The sequence below is a fragment of the Nipponia nippon genome, unplaced genomic scaffold (assembly GCF_047370975.1).
Source record: "Nipponia nippon isolate SJK-2023a ecotype South Korea unplaced genomic scaffold, ASM4737097v1 scaffold_6, whole genome shotgun sequence".
NCBI lineage: Eukaryota > Metazoa > Chordata > Aves > Pelecaniformes > Threskiornithidae > Nipponia > Nipponia nippon.
This window is the reverse complement of record NW_028262380.1, coordinates 1,639,186-1,660,808: the sequence shown is the minus strand read 5'-3', so window position 1 is coordinate 1,660,808 and position 21,623 is coordinate 1,639,186. Positions and strand designations below refer to the sequence as shown.

Genomic DNA, 21,623 nt, shown 5'->3' with positions numbered 1-21,623 from the left:
CAGAAGAAGCTGATGGAAGAGCAGGGAAGAGGCATGCCAGGTAGCAGGTTGGTTTGCCACCGGCCTTGCAGTGCCTGAAGGCAGCGTCCTCTAAGCCAGGGGTTTCCAACGTTTGTTTTGGAGCCAAGCCTCCCTTGGAAAATTGGCCATCTCCCCCCTGTGCTGGCTCCAGTGCCTGCCGTGCCCCGGGGCGCTCGCTGCAGCACTGCTCCTTCGCCGCGGGCTGGGAGTGCCATTCCTCTGGCTCCTGCTGCTGGGAGGCCCAAGATGAAGTCTTGCAGAGATCTGCTCCACAGCTCGCTCTGGGGATGCTCTGCTCCGTGGCAAGGCTGCTTTCCTTCCCCACAGCACCTTCAGATACTCCTTCTCTTTCAGCATCCCACTTTTCCCTCTTGGTGACTTTTCTTGCCCAAATTGCAGCTCATCATAGCCCTCGATAATGCTTTATTGTGCGTGTCAGGAATAAACACAGCTCCTTCCCTCGCCTTTCCTCCGTAGGGCTGGCTTGGGGTCATGCATTGGCACCGCGTCCTGGAACATCGCAACCTGGAGCGGGGCTGAGCAGCAAGAAAAACAGCAATTCTGGCAAAGGGGTGCTGAGCTTTGAGAGTGCGCGGGTGTATTTAGTGTATGGGCACGTGACTGAACTGGATCGTGGATTTTGGCGGCTTAGAAAGCTGCTCCCTGTTGATTAAAGTGCCATTAGTGTCCTGGACTGTCCCAGATACAAGGTTGAGCACAGTTTGCATGAGCTGCCTGCATGGATGGCTTGAAAGAACACCTTTTCATCGTGGAGCGAGCAGATGCTGATGCCCCTGCAAGCACATAGCTCAGCTCATCCCTGGGAACTTGCAGCCCCCCTGTTTGCGTGGTGCTTTGCCCAGGCCTGCCCGTCGCTCGCGATGCCGGTGATGTGCCCCGTTCCCTCGGAGGACGAGAGGAGCGGATTGTTTCCTTCCCACCTCTTCACCTGTCAAAACTCAGCCCTCAGTGGGAAACAAAACCTTGCATTTTCCTGCTGTTAAAAAGGAGTGGGGTGATTTGTATTGACAGCAGAGCTGTCTTCCAAGCGCTGCTGTACGTGCTTTCTGAAATGGGAAGGGTGAATTATTGGTGCACCGAGTGACCGGGGGCATGGAAGTGGGAGCCTCTGGACCACGGCTGTGCCACTTTCCTACACTTAGATTTATCCTCCCTTATTTCTCCCTGAATTTGTTCCCCTGGGCATATCGTTAATTTATTTAATGCTGCCTTCATTTCTCTCAGCTGACCTTTCTTAGAGGTTGCAAAGTACTCGCAGTGGCAAAGAAAGTGATGCCTGGTGAATTAGTGCGCATAAATATACATGGAGGAGAAGCACATGCCTCCCCATCAGTGAGCTATCAAAAAACGTGTCCTTTTTGTTTAGGTGCTGATAGGACGTATTTGGACAACGCTCTCTACTTTAGCACACTTAAGTGGTCTTTGCAAGTCTGACTCGAGCAAATCTTGGGAGTTTGCATGGTGTCAAAGAGAAATGAACTTCTCTCCGGCCATTTTGCATTGCCCCTAAACTGAGACCTCCTGCTTGCCTCTGCCATCTCTAGCCATCAGCTCCTTTTTGACTTTTCACCCTTCATCTGTCCTATAATCCATAGTTTCCTTATAATTCTAGTTTCCTCCAGCATTTTAGCTTTAGTATTTCTCTCTCCGTTTTCCTTCTCTTCTGCCTCCTTTGTAAATCTCTTGCTAATCCCACAGTGTCATCTTAGCCTCTCCTGTCCTCTTGTCTCTAACCTCTGCTGTCTGCTACAACATTTTGGACATCCTCCATCTCCCACACCTTCCTGTGTTCTCCTTTGTTACCAGAATACCCACTGATATTTATTTACCCATCCTTACAGTCCTTTGCAACTCTAGGAAGAGAAGACACCTCTGTCCACACCTAATTTTGTTTAAGCAATTTGAAGAGTGCACAGTTCCTCATCTCTGCACCCACCTTGCCTTCCCCACCCATCATGGACACACACTCTTGATGCTTGTGAACCTTTGCAGCTCGAATGAGCTAATGGTGAGATGCGTACATTCCACTTTTCCTAGTATTTTAATGGAGCTGAGAACTTCACATCTGCTAAGAGGCATCCATCGTACATCTTGGGTTATGAGTTTGGGGACCTGTATAGATCTGTAACTTGATTCTGTAGACCTGTCCTATGGATTGGCAGGGACCAATTTTCTTGGCACATATCTCTAACAATTTCATCTGAAGAGCTTCCTTTTCTTCTACTTGAAAACATCTGGTGGTCCAGCAGTGAGGAGTTCCTCTCTGGGGCTGTGGGTGCTCCTCAGCCCTGTCAGCAGAGCATCACGGCCCCCGGGACAGCTCGTTTCTACGCAATAATGGGACTTCAGGCTCATCTTTTTTCCATCGAGGAACAAATGACAGAGAGGGGTAGATATTTTTATTTAATCTGACCCAGTTCAGTGTGTTTTGGATAACTCCTCCCTCTCCCTGCAGCTCTCTGGAGTTCCCCAGATGGGGATGAGCTTTGATAATTTGGCCTATAATGGGGAACAGCTTCAAAGCAGGGCTGTGTGGGAATGGTGTGGGTGAAATATAAGCTCAGTATGGAAATTGGGATCTTCTCTCTGTTCCTCTTGCCTCAGTTCCTACCCATCATTTCTCATCTTCTATCCCTTGCGAGCTTCTCCAGAGTCCACACAGATTTGTTCTTCAGCTTGAGTATCCTCAAGGTGTCATTTTGTGCCTCTGGGTAAGGTGCAAGAGGTCCTGTCACTTATCTTTTCTAAGATAGTCTTCCAAGGGTTTGTCTAAGGAAGGCGACTCCGAGACCTACATTTGTCATTGAGGAATACTGAGATGGTTGTTTCCTCAAATACAAAATCCTGTTCATGACTGATGCAACTGCGAGCGGGTTGTCCAGGTTTCCCTAACCAGGAGCTGCTGTAACCTCAGTCCCGCAGGTCTGCCGTCATGAATTCTGGCAGTGCCATGTAATTAGAGAAAATCTTGCCCTCACAATGACGTTTTTGAGGAATGAAGTTGCCAGCTGTGTTTATTTGAACCGCACAATACGTGTAAGACTGTCCCTGTGTGCGTAGCTGTCTACAGTATACAAAAAGAGATTCCCCCGTTCTGTATAATTAATTTACAGTGGATGTCTCTTTTCTGGTGTGCGTTTGAACTCTTTATTCTTTGTTCATTGTAAAGGGCTTAACGGTTCCTGTTCCTTGATTCTTTCATCGCTGAAATGTTTTGGAAGAGAGGTTAGAGTCCCCCTGTGACCTGCCCTGGGTGGCCCAAGCCTGTAGACCTTGCAAAGACATTACTTTTTTGGCCTGAACACAAGTCTCTCAAACCTTTAGCCTGGCTAAATGCTTTGTACAAACAGCCGCATACTGATCTGCTCTATTCTCTTGTGGATTTTCTGCTCAAGGGGCTGTACTGTAGGTGGCTTGCTATGTTTGCCACTTGCCTTGGTAGTGGAGACGGTACAATAAACGGATCCGACAGTACTGGGGCCAGCACTGTGCTTGGTTGTTCCGAGAAAATTATCCTGAAATCTGGTTGAAGAGATTAAAACCAAGAAGAACTGGCTGTGTCTTTCCTCTAAAGCTCCGTTCTCTTCTTTGTTTCTTTTTTTCTTTAAGACTTTGTTCATTCCTCCTTCAAAATAAGTTTGTGGCATTGGTATGTAAAATGTGACCTACGATTACAGAAGGTACGGCTATTTTTATAACAACCGTGGGGTGAAGCATTGCATTCATTCCTCTGAGGGCTCCTTTCAGCCAAGTGCTGTAGCAGCTTTCTGCTAGCGTCTGAGCCGTATTCTTGCTCTCATTTCTTCTGTAATACGAATAATATGATCTCATACGCCATTTCACTGCTTGAATGTCAAGTGCGTTAATGCAGGAGGGACTCCAATCGGTTCTTTTGATGAGAATTACTGTTCAAGCGAACGTTGGTTCAATGTGCTACCGTTGTTGTAATGGGCAGTGTTAAAGGGCAGTCTCGCTCCGTAACTCTCCCAGCCTTCCTCCCATACGGTTCCTTGGTAAGAGACAGCGAAAGGTGAGCTGCTGACGAGCAACCACGTCTTGGGATGAAATCCGTCTTGGGTTGCTCATGAGCAGATGACAGTCGTGATAAATTCACGAGTCTTGTGAAAACATTCAAGACCCAGTCACAGGCATTTTCTCATGAGGATTTGAAATTCATGCTTTCGGAAAGATCTTAAATTTCACAACTCCATGTGTGCTTCTTAATAGATTCCTAGCAGCTGCGAAGCCCTTAAATCCAAAATAGAAATTTTCTTTCATTGCAGTCCTTTCAGGGTTTCTGTTTTCCAGTGTTTCTCCAAATATAATTAGTAACATGATGGGACCCCATCCTTAGAGGGTAGGATGTAGCGGTTCAGCCACTTTGTTGGGTACCTCGACGTCTGCGACGCTGAGCCGTCCAGGGCGGTTTCCTCCCTCGAGAGGATGCTCAAACGCTGTTTCTCGCATCTCAAAGTGTTTAGCTTCTCAGGTACGTGCTTTTCCAAAGTGGGGGTGTTTTAGGATTGATGTGGCTTTTGGGATAATTTTTCCAGATGAGACAGTGGGGTGTACAGCGAATGTGTAAAGATGATTTATCCCTCGCAGATCAGAGTCAGAAAGCTCGTGTTAGTCCTCCCTTGCGTGTGTGTGCTGGCACAGGCAAGCTACAGTCAGATTTTATAGCAAACGTACATTAAAATGCCTTTACAGTTAGGATTAATTAAAACAGTTTTTGAGGGTTAAATATAAGCTCTCTTTGGATTATTTGCAGCCTGAATATTGCAGCATTGGTCAGTGAAACTGGCTGGAAGCTGAGTAGCTCCTCTCTGTCCAGTCCCGTCCTGTGCAAAAGTGGCAAAGTCCATAGGCACAACGATGGATGGTTTCTCCTGGCTTTGACTTATGCTTTTCCTATCCAAAATCTACATGTGAACAGTCACATATATACTTTCTCTTTTCATTTTTTATTATTCGTTTCTAGTAGTAACGTTGGATAAAAGTAATGGTTTTACAGCCGTGTTTGCTATTGTCCTGCAGCAGTTTTCACTGGAGTGATCACTGCAAAGATGAGTGATCGTTGCAATCTTGGAGCTCTTCTGGCATCTGAAAATATTAAAAAGCAAAGCTGCAGATGTCTGAAGAGTGTCCGCTGTGCCCCTGGAGGTACCTGTGTCTGTATTGAAGGATGTTCTCCATCCCAAGATTTTAATGGAAGGTGGAGCAAGAAAGCTGACAAATAACCCCGCTCTGGTTTCCAGAAATAAGGCAGCTGAGGAACAGGGCTGAATCCTGATGTCTAATTCATTAGGCTGTTCTCCTTAGGGCCATGGGGACTGCCCATATGACTGGGCTGCTATAGGAAGCCCTTAAAAATAGGGCTGTGATGATTTGTTTTCCTTCTTTTGTGGCATCTCCTTGAAAACGAGGTAACTTTTGGAAGGAGAAGCATTCAAAGAGAAGACCATCTGGCATGAAATGACTGCTTAGCATTTAAGGACAAGACAGGCTTTGTCCTTTAGTACCTCTGTGCAGTCATGGAGACAGAAGGCAAAATCCTCCTTCCGTATTGCCGAGCCATCCTTAGTCCTCAGCTTTGTGGAGCTGCGGGAGCTGTTTTGAGGGTTCTTGTATGGTATAAATCAGAATAGTTGGGCGATAATGGGCCATACATAACTTAAACATCTGTAGGTTGGTGTAGATTTTCCTTCCCTTCTTCCTTTCTGCCATCACGCTTGGTTGCATCTCAAGAAAACATTTCGTTCCAGCGTGCAGCATCTTCAGTGCCTGCAGGAGCAACAAAATTCAGCCGAAGGCAGAAGCTCCCTCTTGAGTCTTTCATGACGTTGAGTTGTGGCTTCACAAATTAGGTCCCCTCAGTGATGAAAAGGTGCGCGGAGAGCGGAGATAAAGCTGTTACTTCTGTAGCTAAAGAAGGTAAAAATGAAGTTAGGCAAGATCAACCTCAGGCCTATCTTCAAAAGGCACACTTGAATACGTGCAGTCGTTGGCTTCATGAGCACTACCAAGTAAAAGCTGTTAAATGGCATGGAAGAGCTAAGGTCCTCTAACGTGGATTCGTTCAAGTCCCCCTCAGTGGTTTCAGACTTGGTTTAAATAGTGGATTAGAAGAAAAATAAATGACTTAAGTATGAAATTTTGGCCAGATTACACTGGAAGGAGGTAAATGTGGCCTTGGAAATATTCTCTTCGCTTTAGAAGCCAATGTTATTCAGTTGTCAGATGTCTTCATCCAACATAAATAAATATGCCACATAATGGCCGCAATTCTTCCCATTTGGGGTGACTGTACACTGGCAATAGCACGCCATACCCAATAATGCAAATAATCTGCTGCCGAATAATTAATGATGCGGCTGGGCATATTTTTTTGATGAATGCTTATGGACCCCGGTGACAGGCGTGAAATTAGAAAATTCCTTCAGCGCCCTAAAATATAAATAGCTTTCGGAACTGAAAAGAGTTTCACAGCTGAAGATTTTATTGTGTTGAGAGGAAAAACTTTTCCACCCCCATCCCCCCCTTTCTTCTCGGCGAGTTGTTTGTCCATTCACAAAACAAATACTCTGAAGCCCAGTACGGCTCATGGGAATAAATTTCAGGTCGAATTAGTACAGTTTCCTTGCTGTCAGGACGGTGGAATTAATGGTGTTTTGATGACACGAATTTTGAAGGGCGAACAAAGACGCTGAAGGGAGGGAGACATGACTCCTTAGAAGCGCGGTCCTCCTCTCCCCCAGCCTCTCTTGTCTTCCCTGTCATCCGTCTGCCAATCTCCCTGTCCATGGTTAGTTAAAGGCGCTTTTTATCCTCTTTTCTTTCCCACAGAGTTTGCCAGATCCGGCCCAGTGCCTGGGTTCCAAGGGGACACGCTGCAGTTGGCCTTCATCGACTTGAGACAAGTAAGTCTTTGTGTTTTTGTTTTTTGTTTTTCTTTTAAGATGTGTGACTGAAGACCATCAGGTCTTAAGGAAAGAGAGAGGAGGGGAAACGGCGTCGGCGATTTACGCCAGAGACCTATATTTTCCCCCTCCCTCCTCCTCCCTGCGCTCGAAGCCACCTCCTTATTGAGCGCTCTGGGGTCCTGGAGATGGTGGAGGTGAAAAGGGCTGGTGGTACGGGGGCGAGAAAGAAAGCCATGCCTGACCCTGGCCGATGGGGTCCATTGTGCTCCCGTTGGCTTCTGCAGACGCGGCAAAAAGATAACTCGGCGACTCTCCCGGCTGACGCCAAGCAGGTGGTGCTAACAGAGAGAGCAGTGATGCAGAGACCGCCCGCCTCGGGGACTTTTGTTCAGAGATAATGCCCACAGAGGCGTTTTGCGAGGGCGAAGGAATTTGCATTCGGGCTTGTGTGGGGAGGGTACGAGTGTGTGCGCGCCCGTTTGTGTCCGTCTTTGGCTCGGCTCCCCCCTCCCTGGTCCCCTCTTCCGCAGATGGTCCCCAGCCATGAATGACAAAGTGGCTGTTGGGGAAGATGATTGGGGAAGGCTCCACCCATCGGTGCCCACCTCTCGAGGGGGCCCCGTTAGAGCCAAGTTGACCATAGCAGGTACTGAGGCATTTGAGGGGCTTGGCAAGCCAATTTAGGGAAAAGGGCCATTCCAATGAGTCATTTGTTTGGGGTAGAAATGGGCATTATTGATATACTAGGCTGGGGGGAAAAAGTGAGGTGGTCCTGTCATCTCTTGGCACTGAAGATGGATGGGTTGGATAGAAAGTCTGAATGAAGTAAGACTCAATGACTGATGCTTCTCTCCTATTAAAACAATCTTTTTTTGTCTGTTAAACCCCCCTGGCTTTGTCCCTCCTGCCATCATGATGCAGTGCCTCTTGTTTTCAGGGTTGACGTAGTTTGCATTCTGAAAACTTTCGGGTGCCGAGGGTATTTCTTAAATCTGCATAATCCCTTGTATCGATGATCTCCTTACCACTGGGACTCTGATTCATGCTGGAGCCGCTTTTAACCCGTAAGGGTTTGAGAACTTCTCCGAATCCAATTGATGTGCAGGGAGCAATCTGTCATTCCATGACAGTTCTGCGGAGCAGCAATAAGTTTAATAACGTTGAGATGCCGCGCGTTTGCTTTTCGGACTTGAGCTGGCGAGTACCTGCCAAATTTGTTTGCAAAATGGTCAAAATAACTGCACGGGAAAGGTGTGTGCTATCACTGCTGTGTGTTGACACTTTTATCTTCATTAGCTTCTTGGCACTTTATTGACTGCAGTACGCAACGCGCTCGCAACCTCCTGGGTGTAAGGAAATGTAGAGGCTTTGGTCCTTTTCCAAGCACAAAGAGTTGAATGCAGGGATTTTGAAGAGGAAAGCTGTGGCTGTTTGAAGAATGAAATGCCTTAAAAATGCTCGGTGAGGTTCAGCTGGTCTGAGCCAGTGCATTAGCAGTGAAATGTTTGTACGGTTCATAAGTGCAAAACGCAGCCAAATGAATTCAGCTTGGGTGAGGAGAAAGCCGAACAGTAGCCCTCTGCAATTCTTCCTCCTCTGTCAAAGGGTCTTCTTTGTACATGGCATTTTCTTCTTTGTTTTGGAAGGTAGTCCCAGCTTTTTTCCTCACGTTTAAAAATAATAGCTTTTCTGAATGTTGCGAGGGGAAAGGGGAGATGCTCTGGCCTGTTGAGTTGCGGGTGAGGGCAGGCGGTCCTAGATCTTCTGGATAACAGGGATGCTTGTTGATGCCAAGCATGGTACAGATAATGGACGACATCTCATTGCTCCAAGTAGAGAAGAACCCACCCGTCACTGGCTTCCTGAGATTAGCAATAACGCGTAAAGATGAGATAGTTCCCGGCTCCCTTGATCCTGTCAATGACGTAATCCTGTGACATGTAATGTGTCACGACGCTCATCTGTGTGAAGCTCCGTGGGCTGCTCCGGGGCCATCACAACTCCAACGCTCCCACTGCCGTGGTGCTTGGTGGACTGCAGCTCCAGCTGCAGGGCCTGGGAGCAGGGGATAGCTGGAAGGGTGGATGGACGAAGGTACAGCAAAGAGAGCTCTTTAATTTGTTCTTCAGCTTGTTTTTAATTTGTTCTTTTCGGCCATTGCATTCTTTCTCTTTTAAGCTGCTAAATGTTAACACAATATTGACTTAAAGCTATGAACAGGGAAAAAGATACAACCTGAAAGTGTTTGTGTTTCTGGCTGTTTTCCTTCGCCCGGGAAGGAACGCCGGCATAGCTGGTGAAAGGGTGTTTCCAACCTGAAATCCAGACAAGCTTCTCAAAATGTTAAAAGTAATTTCAGGTTTATATTTCAGGTAGGTTTGTACTTGCCTTGGAGCTGTCCTGTCAGCGTGGCTTTGCACAAGCAGGCAGAAGAGGTCTGGCTCGGTTATGTAGGGAGGAAAAGTGACTGGGCAAAAAATGCACCAAGTCAGTAGGGAGATTAAAGAGATTTCCCCCTCCCTTCCCAATATATTTCAATACCAGCTGTTACAGAGCAATTGTAGATGACAGAAGATTTTCAAAGTAATGTGGGATGATAAAGTTTAAGGGAATGACCAAAATTAAGTCTTAGTACAATAAAATATAAAATGGTAGAAATATGTAGTGATTTGGTTTGTGTCTTGAATACAGATCCTTGTAGTGGAAAATAAGCCCTGTGAAAATGTCACTACCTAGGAGCATCAGAGCTCCGCCTTGTTCAGTGCAGCGGACTCAAGTGTAAGATCCCTCTTACATCGAAAGCCTGATTTTCCCCTTGCGCTCAAGGAAACTGGGAGCAATTCCATCACCGTATGGTAAAGAGGAAAGGAGTCAAGCCCAGAGAATCAAAATTGCTATTCTGAGCAGACAGTAATTTAAAAAGGGACTTTTCTTCCCATCCTGGGACAATTCTAAATCCATAAATACCTTTAATGAAGTGATAAAGTAAATCAAGTCACATCTCAAGTCCTTCTGTAAGAGCCCTTTTATAACAAGGGTCTGACAGCGATACTCAAATATTTAAGGCTTTACAAGGAAGCAATAGTTACTTTTTCCTCTTAAAGTTTAAACTTACACACTCTTACGCACTCAGTGCTATATGTTAGAAAACTGAAATAAATATAGTTCCATAAATAACCTTGCTAAAATATGAAAGGGCCTAAATTTGCATCTTTCAAAAGTGACTTAGGCGCTTCTGTCCAAATACCATTGAATGTCCAAATACCACCGAAGATCTCCAGGAGCTTTCAAATCAGCCCCAAGCCTGCACATGCAATAAGTTCACTGTTCTCTCCACAGCTTCTGGCCAGCTGGAAATGTTTTAGCTTTTCATTTTCATGGGTTTATTATAAGAAAGTTAGTTGAAGAGGAAGGTTTTATGTTTGTCTGTGAAGTTGCTTCAATCCACAGCCATGCTGATCTCTCCTAGAAGCCAGATCGACACTCGTGGCCGCCTGCCAAGGAAAATCTGTCTCCAGCACTTGAAGAATTTCACTCTGGGCTCTAGCGAGAGAACATCCTCGATGGATTAGAGCTCCTTACTCTAGGCCTCTCCGTCTGTCCAGCAAATTGTAAATCTGTGTGTTGAATTTCCTCTGCAAGTGCAAACTTCAGCATCGAGGGAGATTTAGAGAAAGGCAGGCAGGAGCGCGTCTTGTTGGAGGTACGCGGACGGGCAAGAGATGAGGACAGGGAGGTTCCACTCTTCTGCTCCATCATTTTTCTGTTTTACTTTATGGTTGTAACTTGACAGTGCTTATGAATTTGAGCATCAGCTTTTCAAACCCCATCGGTGAGGTTAAGACAGGCAAGCGCTATCGTTGGGTGTGGAACAGTTCTTCTGCTTACCGCTTGGCCAATAGCAAACCTTTTGTGCGTCTTTTTACTGTGTTTGAAAGCCAGTTGTGGTTATTGTGGGTTTGTGTTGGATGCCATCCAGCTGGGTAATGAGAGGTCTCCCTCTAATGCATTAATTTTTCCCTATTACCTCTGATAGAGATGCTTAATAAAAGAGCGTTCCCCTCAGGAACGCAATTCCCTTCCATCCCTGCTCTGTGCCCTGTTCTTCCCTTCACACAGGTTTTCTATCTCTTCTGCATTGTTCACATAGTTACTGGAGGCTTTTTTTTCATTTGGAAGATGAAATACGAAGTTAGGCAGGAGCTTTTAGCCATATGAAAAGTGCAGTTGTTCTGTTTTTGTGTCCATCTTAATTTCCCCCAATGACTTCTGAACCTTTTGGCCCATTTTGGCCATATTGGGTGGTGGGCTTCAAAGGTATAACAGCCCTACAGGTTTTTCTGAAAATATGAGCCAAGATAGAGCATAAAAGTGGCAGTGTGAACTCATCCCTTAGACTCAACCTTGAGAGAGACCCATGGGGAAACCTGGATTTCTTCCTTCTATGCTTGGTTTTAAGGAACCACCTGCTCCGTTGTAGGGAACAGCAAACTGCAAGGTTGCGTTGAGAGATACAGTAATGCTGGCGTTCGTGGATATCCAGCTTAGCTTCTTATCCAAACATCAGATGGTGAATAAGGTTTTTAAAACTCCATCTGAATTGGTTGTTGGCTGCTTTAAAGGCACTTGGAGGCTTGGACTTGTGCAAGGTCAGCCTGTATGAAGTGAGATGTAGCCCTGTCTCCTACTGCTGCCATGTGGTCCAGGGCTTCCATACCCAGCCCTGGGCATGGTGGCCGAGGGGAAGCCCTTGCAAATTTGGGCTGAAGGGCCAAGGCCCCATGTGTCTGTGCCTTGACATGACACTGCAAGGCTTTGGCCACCTCTCTGCTCTGTTACCTGAGGCAGTCCAATGGTAGGAAGGTGGAGACAGTCCCTCCAAGAGCTCCGAGGCAGCATCCAGAACAGCATGCAGGTTCGTTCCCACCAGGTAGGGAGCCCTGGGTTGGTTTTTTTAACTTGTTTTTATATCTTGCAGTTAAATGTGGTTTCCCTGCCCTGCAAAGTCTAATGAGATATCTGAGGAGCAGTGTGAAAACAAGATGTTGGGTGAGCCTTGGAGCCAGTCCTGAGCCTGTGCCAGTGCCATGAGTGTGCAGTGGCGTGGAGAGAGGCTCGTTAGATGTGAAACTGGTTTGGCTTATTTTCCCCCGCTTGTTTTGCTGGTAGATGCAACAGAAGTTGAAAATCGTATTAGAGGGAGGATCGATGAAGTTAACTGTCTCGGCGAGATGTCTCCTCTTCACATGTACTTGCTTGCGTCTTTGAAGCACAGGTTTGTGTCATAAGAGAAGTTGCAGACAGAGTAGCTGCCGCGTTAATCGTTGGATGCAGTAAGGCAGAGATGAAAGGATGACTCATGGGTTTCAGCTCATCTACTTCCTTGCCAGTTGCTATTTTCCACCTCCAAATTGTTCTGCAGACTGCCATCCCCCTGGCCCACTACCTTGCCCATCTTCGGCCTCGCAGCTCGGCTGGTTCTCCCAAGCGCCCGTTGCACTGCTCTGGCCAAAGGCTGCAGCACGGGGGATCTATACACTATTTTTCTTGAGAAGCACTCTTACACGTTTTGGTTTCTGGTCATCTTTAGTGTTTAATGCCCTTCGCAAGGGGACTTTTACCATAGGAAGACAACATTTACATTTTATATCTCACTTCACTTGCATTCTCTCCTCTCCTTTTAACTGCATCCCTTTACTCCTGTGTTTACCCTGTATTCTGTCCTCGCTTAATAGCACTTGCTTTAATTATTTAACCGTTGCTACGTGGCCTCTGCCACATTCTCCTCTCCAGCTCAGCGATCTTGAAGCCCTTCGCTGGCTCTCGAGAGCGGTCCTGCCTGCCCTGCCCGTCACTGCCTCCCAAGCGGTGTCAAGCGAAATGTTGAATTCTATCAATCTTTCATTGCAAATGTCATCTTCTTGTGCGCTAAGGAAACAAGAGGTGTGAAGACACATGTTCCAGTTGCAGCCTTAATTCCTAATTATCCAGCAATGATGAGTTTGAGCTAGTTTTATCATTACCCTTAAATATAGGGTTTTGCTGTTAAGATCGTATCTCCAGGCTGTTAATTACTTTTGTTGCTCCTCTCCGAGTTCCTTCCACTGATTGGTATCTTTTGGATAATGCATCCACCGTTATTAATCATGTTCATTACGGTAGTGCCTACAGGCCAACTAATAACTGCCCATTTTGCTGGGTCTTGTGCAAACACGAAGACCTGAAGAGTCTAAACAGATGATGGAGACCAGAAAAGGCAGGCCAAATGCGTCTGACTTATAGCCGAACACATTACTGCCAATTAAATGGTATTTTATTTCCTAACACCTGTGAATGTGATAGATGCTTTTCTAGGCATCCAGAAGCCATAGCCACATCAGCTTCCCAGAAGCAGAGATATTATCGCCTTCATCCTCTGTCACACCTCTCTACTTCCACAGACCCAAATTATGCTGGTTTTTCTAAATGCTGGATTGCCTGGGGAAACCAATTTCAAAGCTGTAGTCTGGCGTTAATTCATGGTGGACCTCAGTGGTGTCTGGGCTACTCCAGCACCATGCTGAGTTTCCTCTCAGAAGTTACCTGCATAGGGTAATACAATAATTTTGGTAACAAAAAGAAGACTTTCTCAAGAAATGCCTGAATTTGTTTTCTAAATCCATATTTGGAATGAAATTACCTTTGAAAATGTTTGCTGTAATTGCTTGGTGGAAAGTAACGGTTTGTGTAAAGTTATAGATTTATTAAGGCCCATTTAAAACCTTATGAATTTCATACACTCGTATGAGTCGTCTACTCTTTGGAAGGTGGAGCTGGCCATACCCTTCAGCTCAGGTTAGAAACCTGCTATGGTGAGAACATGGTACCTGTTCCACCTGTGAACAAGGTGTGCCCAAGGCCCTCAACATCTGGGGATCCCATGGGGATGTGGGGAGCTATTTTGGGCCGAGGCCAACTGTATGAGGGTCAACAAGGCTCAGGGCCGGGTCCTGCACTTGGGTCACAACAACCCCAGGCACCGCTGCAGGCGTGGGGAGGAGCGGCTGGGAGCTGCCTGGCGGAAAAGGACCTGGGGGTGCTGGTCGACAGCCACTGAACATGAGCCAGCAGTGTGCTCAGGTGGCCAAGAGGGCCAATGGCATCCTGGCTTGTGTCAGGAATGGTGTCACCAGCAGGAGCAGGGAGGTGATGGTGCCCCTGTGCTGGGCACTGGTGAGGCCGCCCCTCGAATGCTGTGCTCAGCGCTGGGCCCCTCACCCCAAGGCGGCCATGGAGGGGCTGGAGCGTGGCCAGAGCAGGGCAGCGAGGCTGGGGCAGGGGCTGGAGCCCAAGGCTGGGGAGGAGCGGCTGGGGGAGCTGGGGGGGCTCAGCCTGGAGAAGAGGAGGCTGAGGGGAGCCCTCATCGCTCTCGGCAACTGCCTGAAAGGAGGCTGGAGCCGGGGGGGGTCGGTCTCTTCTCCCCAGGAACAAGCGATGGGACGAGAGGGAACAGCCTCAAGCTGCGCCAGGGCAGGGTTAGGTTGGATATTAGGGAAAATTTCTTCACGGAGAGAGTGGTCAGGCCCTGGCCCAGGCTGCCCAGGGAAGTGGTACAATCACAGTCCCTGGAAGTACTCAAAAAACGTGTGGATGTGGTGCTTAGGGCCATGGTTTAGAGGTGGACCAGGCAGTTAGGTTAACAGGTTGGGCTCAATGATGTTAAGGGTCCTTTCCAACCTTAACGACTCTATGATTCTATGATTCTGTTTCTATGTCACCTCTTGTGCTTCAAATGCCATTTCGATTTCCATTAGTCAAGGTATTCAGGTGTCTCCATCCAGCTGTTTCCCACCCCATTTCTCCCTGGGAAACTTGGAAGAGGTGAAGAAATATAAAGTTAAGATGGAGGGAATGACTTAAAAAAAACAAAAACAAAACCAAAAAACAACCAAAATTAACAAACAAAACCCTGCAGATGTTTAATGAGGGGCCTTTTTTGCCTTATTTCATGCTCTTAATATCACCTGATCCTTCTGCCTTGATGTTAGCACCATCCATTTTAACCCCTGTTGGTAACATCAGAGCAAGGTCCTTTCTCTTTTCTGCAAACCATTTGGACCTTGATTAAAAGCTGCCTCGGAGCAGTTATGACAGCTCTAAGAAGTAGCAGGAGATGGTTTGCAAGCTGTGTTGGAACCTCCTAAAGGTCAGGCTGGACTCCAAAGCATGGGCGTGCTCTTCCAGGCATCCTGCACCTCTGGTGGTGCTCAGCCTACCCAGAGTACTCATCAGGAAAGGTGCTCCATATTGAGGACCCATCATGGATGATAGATCGAGGCATTTTTTTCTCCACTCCGATGCATCTTTATGCGAATGGCCAGGGACACGTGCTCAGACGTGGATTGTCGGGCAGGCACTGCCCAGGGAGCCGCGCAGGAATCCCCCGGGCTGCGGCTAACCCAGCGCACCAGGAAGGACATTCCAGGGTCTTGGCCAAACCACTGTGTTTCTTGCTTGTTAGGCTCAGGGTACGTTTTTGTTTTTTTTTTTTAGAGCCCAAAAACCAACAGTATTTGAAAAAGGCACATTAAGTAGTTTGTTTATTTTTAAATCACTGTTAACTGTCTGACTCACAAAGGAAGGATGCTTCAAAGTTTGTGCTGAAATTCCCAGCTGCTGCTCGCTGTGCTCTGCAGAAGGGCGATGGGGAGAGGGAAAGACACACAAAGCCGTGAGCTTAGAGCAGATTTAGAGCCTTAACTCTGATTTTCCTTGCTTTGGTGGGTTTAAGCTAGTCTCAGTGTTACTTTAAACATAGACTTTTGTAGTTCAATTATATTAAAATCACACAGCTCCGTAGTCCGTTCGGCTGCTTGGACTCGGTCAGAATCCATCACTCTTGATCCAGGAAGGATGTTTTGGCATGGTGAGGAATTAAAAGTGCCTGGATGCTCCCCGGAGCCTTCAAACAAAAAAAATCAAGAGTGCAAACATATTCTGTTAGCACTTCTCTTACACGGAGAGCGCTGCCTGGGTTTCTTTCATTAGAGCATGGCAATGGAAATTGTGGAGCCTGTCGACACTTTACAGCCTGGAACAATAAAAACAAACAAACAACCAAATCCTCTTTCCTTCGGAGATTTTTGAGCTAGACCGAAGAAATAAAGGGAGGAAATGAGGAATTTGAAAGCGAGGAATAGGCTTTTCTACCTCGTGGCTGGGTGTTAAATTCCTTGAGATGTCATGTAAACAGTGCACCGGGCTTGTTTAGATGTTGCAGTCAGATGATGGTGAGGTGGGAAATATTTGGTCTCACCATAGTAGGTGCTTTAGGCTGACCCTTGGGGTTTGCTCAGGAACGACCGGGCTTTTCGTGCTGTGGCCACCCCCAAGCCTGGGGTTTGGTCCGATACACCCCACGCCGCTGTGTCCATCTGCTGAAGTTAACACAGAAATTACATTTTTCTTCCCAAAGCTGTGTGCTGAGAGTGATTCAGTAAAACATTATGCCATCACTTATTCTTCCTTTCTCTTGTTTTCACGTATATTTTATGGTAAAATAAGCAGTGCAGCCACGCAGATGGGACTCCATGAAGAACCTCAGCAAAATTGTATCTTGCACCAGAACAGGAACGCATTTTAGTCGGGTTTTATTCCTCTAAGACTCAACTGTAGGCCCTGCCTCCTCCTGAGCATCCTCAGCTCTGGCTGCTCATGGTCCATCCACCCTGGAGCAGGTTGCTGTTACTTCAGGCGTCTGCTGCGGGGCATGACCAGCAGGAGCTGGCCCGTGCTGGTGGGAGGAGAGATCTCCTCCCCGCTATGCCCTCTAATTGCAGGAGGCTGTGAGACCGTCATCCGACCGGGGAAATGGACACCGCTGGAGTTATAAGGCCCACTTTCACCTTTAACCTGCTGATTGAGGCAGGATTGATGGGGAATAGAGAGGGCCAGAGGTGGTTGCCCTTCACCTCAACATCCCCGCCTGTGAAACCGAATCCACTCCAGCGATCTGTGCATGCTTGGGAGCTGTCACTCTTGGGCTGGTGAGGAAGAGCCGTCCATAAAGAAGCCTTTATGGAGCTGCCTTTCACGACATCCTAGCTTCACCTTGTGCAATGTGGGGTTTTTTTCTTTCCCGTGAGAGCTCCCATTGCTGCTGTGAAAGTGAAGAGCCGCTCGGCTCAGCTGCTGGGTGTCCCTGGAAGGCGCCAGCTGGACCTCGGTGGGTGGTAAAGTCAGATTTGCGGAGCAGTCCTGTCTTTGAAGCCGTAGGGAAACAGTATCCCAATGCATCCGTGTAATTCTTCTCCTTGGGATCTCTCAAGTGCAGCTGGATCGCTGGGTTGCCATTTCCGAGCGAGGAAACGTTAGCTCTTGGAAAGCCTATTGTGATATTTTGCCAGTCAAGCGGTCAACTTTCTGAAATAACACGTGCAAATCAAAAAGCCAGCAGGGGCGTGAGGAATATCTGGGGAAAGTATGCAAGACAGGACCACTGGTGCTTTTATCCATCAAGGTGACTTCAATTGCAAGGCGGTTGTTTGAGAAGCCTTCAGTGCCCTGTATCCTTGAGGAATGAACTATTAATTGCCTCTTAGACAACCGGTCCCAGAGCAGTCCGTTGTCAGACTCTCCCATTGATTTTTTCCGTTTGATTTACAGAGTACACATATTGACTAGTGTTTATGTAGTGCCGTACACGTGGATTAAGAGGTTAATAAATGAGATAAGGCTTGTGAGGAAAGGCAGGTGACTCTGATGCGTAAGAGCCCTATGAAGGAGAGAAGATAGAGGAGAGGAAAGTTGACCTCTTCATGCTTCAAGCTGAAGCGGTGGAGAGCAGGCGCACGAATGACGGCGGTACTGGAGCTTTGGAAGAAACCAGCAGAGAGATGTCTCCTCCAAATAAGCTGAGAGTTGGGATCTCAGAGCTGTGTTTAAAGATGACTTTAATATTATACTTCAGCCACCAATTCCTTTGTGAAGCTCGGTCACTTGAGGTTAACATACTGCGCATCTCGCACAAAAGCACCCGTCCTTCGCAGCTGTCATTTTTATTGATGAATTGACAGCAAGGTGGCACTATATAGCAAGGAACATTAGAGTATGATTTATTTCAACTTTTCTATTAATTCCCCCCCAACTCATGATAAAAATAGTAATTTGCATTCCCATAGGTTCTGTTGATTCCAGGGCACGTGTGTTTGTTTTTAAACACAAGGCAATAGTTGCTACTGTTAGATGTATAAATGGGTTATTTTCTAGGTCGGTTCTATGAGGAGAGTTTACAGATTGATCTGATGATAGTGGGAGGTTTTGTGCCCTTGCTCTGAATCGGTGCTTCAGTGTTTAAGTGCAGTTTTCCTCTAGAATAGGAGGGGAGTGATACGGGTGTCTAAATGTGGATGTCGCCTGCTGTCGTAGAAGCCCAGAGGTATCCTGGATGTGCACAAAAGACGGGTAGATAGGACACAGGCGTTCAAGAGACTTGTGCCGTGCTGGAGCAGCAGCTGGGGGATGCCCTTAGGTGCCTAAAATGGCACCAGATACCTCTCCTTAGGACCTGAACTGCTTTGTGTGACTGATGGTTGGTTTATTAGATGTATGTCAACATCTGTTGTAGTGACAAAATTGAGCTTTGAGGTTAACAGCTCTGCTACTAGCAGAAGTAATGGAAGATGAGGTGGGTTTTGGTTTAGCCGGTGGCTGGTTGTGTTCCAGGTGTATGTGCTAATGCGGTTTCAGTTTCTATCCTTAAATGTATCTATGTAATTTCAGGGAGCCAGGAGTTGGGAACATGGTCTCCAGAAAGCAGTTCTTTTGGAGGACGAGAGGAAACGGCCTCAAGCTGTGCCAGGGCAGGTTTAGGTTGGATATTAGGAAAAACTTCTTCACCAAAAGGGTTGTCAAGCATTGGACCAGGCTGCCCAGGGCAGGGGTTGAGTCTCCATCCCTGGAGGTATTTAAAAGCCAGGCAGACGTGGTGCTTAGGGACATGGTTTAGTGGTGGGCTTGGCAGTGCTGGGTTAACGGTTGGACTTGATGATCTTAAGGGTCTTTTCCAACCTAAAAAATTCTATGATTCTGTGATTGTTCACACCCAGTGTTAAAGTGAACAAACCAGAAATATCCTCAGTTGACCTTCTAGCTCTCAGGTTGACTTTGCATTCCTGCCCATTAGAAAAAAGAACGCTTAATCCTAGACATATAACAAACTTCACCAAAGCGTCAGAGATTTAACAAGCATTAGAAATCCAGTGTGCAATTTGGACTGAATATTAGAATAAGTACCCTTATTATTGCCTGTTTTTATACGTATCCAAAACAACGTGTGACTTCCAAGATGGTATGTGAGATCAGCAGAGTGCTAAGAGGGCTCTGTGTGGTATGATACATAGGGAGGAAGAGAGCAATTAGGCTAATGGTCTTTAATTGATAAAGATTGAGGTGGTCTGACCACCGGTGCAGAGGAGTGGCAGTTTTCTGCTGTGGGGCCTGTTGGAGGATCTGGCTGAAGGTGAAACCAGTCTAACAGACACACAGATTTTGCACCTGGACCTAAGAGCATGTATGAAGACTGAACAAAATGAGGACAGGTTCCTTCTGGACCAGGAGGACCTCCTGCACTTTCAGGAATGTCCTGGCAATGCAGAGGAGAGTAAACGAGGGTGAGAGGAACAGTACATCTGTGTGTGTGGCAATGGAAGTGGCCCACCAGGGAGTTTCTGCTTTGCAGGAGAGTGTGTTGATTTTGCTGTGTAACGGTTCACGCTGCAGCACACATTGCTTGCAGTAACGCCTGAGATGAGGTGAAGCTGAACTCCGCTTTGCAGGCTCAACCCTTTCTCCAGTGAGAGGGGCTGACGTATCCCCAAGGGCTTTTGAGGTTCCAGCTGAGAAGAGCTTTCCTCTGGAAATGGTTGTGGCTTCTGATGGGTCCAAGCAGAAAACATGCATCTTACTTGGCTCAGTTGAGGTTAAGCAATGGAAGAACCACGAAGTCTTCTCCTCCACCTCCCTCTCCCTTTGAATTGCTAATGGCAAGATGCGAATGAATGCCTTTCAGACCACGTATCTACAAAGCCTTCTGCAGGAGGCCCTTCCAACGCACACAGAGAGGGTGGCTGATGCCCCTCTTGTGAAAAAAACACGTGTTTTGTAATGGTTTTGAACCTCTGGTTTCTGCACCGACAAGCAGAAATGTCTGGCTGCTTCCCGCAGGGGTAAGGAGTGGGGTGGCTTCCACCATGGGCTACGTCTTCCAGTATTTGCAGACAGGTCAACCCCAGAAGTGGAGGAAGAGAGGTGGGAGGAAGGGAGGCATATGACTCCAGACAGTGTTTATTACATTTAACTGTAATCTGTTCATTTAGCGCCTGTTATTACTGGATGCTTTAACGCCTTCTTAGGCACCGTGTCTGCATCGGTGGGGCTGTTGCGAGATGCCAGACGGGTTTCTGCTGCAAAGACCCATCACCAGCTTACGGTGTGTTTTCACACAGTTCTCTTGGATAATCCCTCGCTCTTTCTAGTAAATCTAACAAACCACACGAAGTGCAGCATTTATTCAGGTCATGTGCTCATGCATATTAATCTCTCCAGCCGGCTTCTCCTTCGTTCATTTAAATTCTCCTTCTCTATCAGGCCCCACCGAAGGCAGTTCCCTGGGGGATGGATTTTCGTGTAACAGCTAGCTGGCGTCAAGTCTCGCGGATCGATACTGTGCATGCTTTCAGCGTTTAAATTACCACCATGGTCTGTTGGTCTTGGCTTAGGCAAAAGAATCCCGGTGATGAAATGACACTCGATCTGGAGTTTGCCAGATAGTGTAAACAAGCACATTAGTTGGACCGGATAGGCATGATAATTGCAGAGCGAGGCTGTTGTTTGAATGGATCCATTAAAGTCGGCTTCGGGGAACTGCATCATCCTTTTAGATTGTCGCTAAAGAAAGGACCGAAAAAATAGCTGTGGCTGGAAGGTCTTGCTGCAGAACATGAAGCACCAAATCTGTTCTTAACTCTTCATTGCTGAGCTTGTGCCGCTTGCTCGGTGCGATTCGGGATGTTGGATTACTGGGGGATCCATTTCTGTCGTGCTTCACGTTGTAGGAGAGCTGTGGTTGAATGGGGTCATGTAGCTGTTGCTCTCGAGCAACCGCACGCTACAGAAAATGGGTAGAGTTTTATGTCCTCCTATTCCAGGGTTCCAGTCCCTCATTGATCCCATCGGAGAAGAGAAGCATCCGCCTTTCTCCTTCTCCAAAGCGGTTCTGACTGTTTGCAGAGGGCGGGGTGAACTTTTTACTTGCTTTAAGAATTTTCATACTTTGGAGCCAAGCGAGTACCAGAAATGCTGCACTTCGGAGGGGAGGTCCCTGGGAAAAGCAGCGCACAGCATGAATTTGGAAAGGTCTGCTGGAGGAGTGGTGGGGAGGTCCTGATCTTTGTTCCCTGATACCCGCTCATGTTGATTGAGAAACAGCTCTGCCATGGGGAAGAAGGTTTTCAGGAGATGTTTGCGTTATTTTGACAGAAGTTTGAGAATTTGGCTGTAAGAATGTATTAACAATTTTAAGAGCTGTGGACAAGCTCTTAAAAAAATAAATAAATACTGTAATATTAGACGTTATCTGGCCCAACTTTGTTGACCCAACTTGTGCTTACTGGGTAATCT

At 47.0% G+C, this 21,623-nt stretch overlaps 1 protein-coding gene across 6 annotated transcripts in view; it reads left to right on the top strand.

Annotated features, from left to right (window-relative positions):
• Positions 1-21,623, top strand: part of EXOC6B (exocyst complex component 6B) — a 305,538-nt gene that overhangs the window by 228,453 nt on the left and 55,462 nt on the right. For all 6 annotated transcript variants that reach the window (XM_087737075.1, XM_087737074.1, XM_087737072.1 and 3 more), the window contains one exon: positions 6,889-6,962. In XM_087737075.1, coding sequence (XP_087593201.1) covers positions 6,889-6,962 — 74 coding nt within the window. The remainder of the gene's footprint in view (positions 1-6,888; positions 6,963-21,623) is intronic.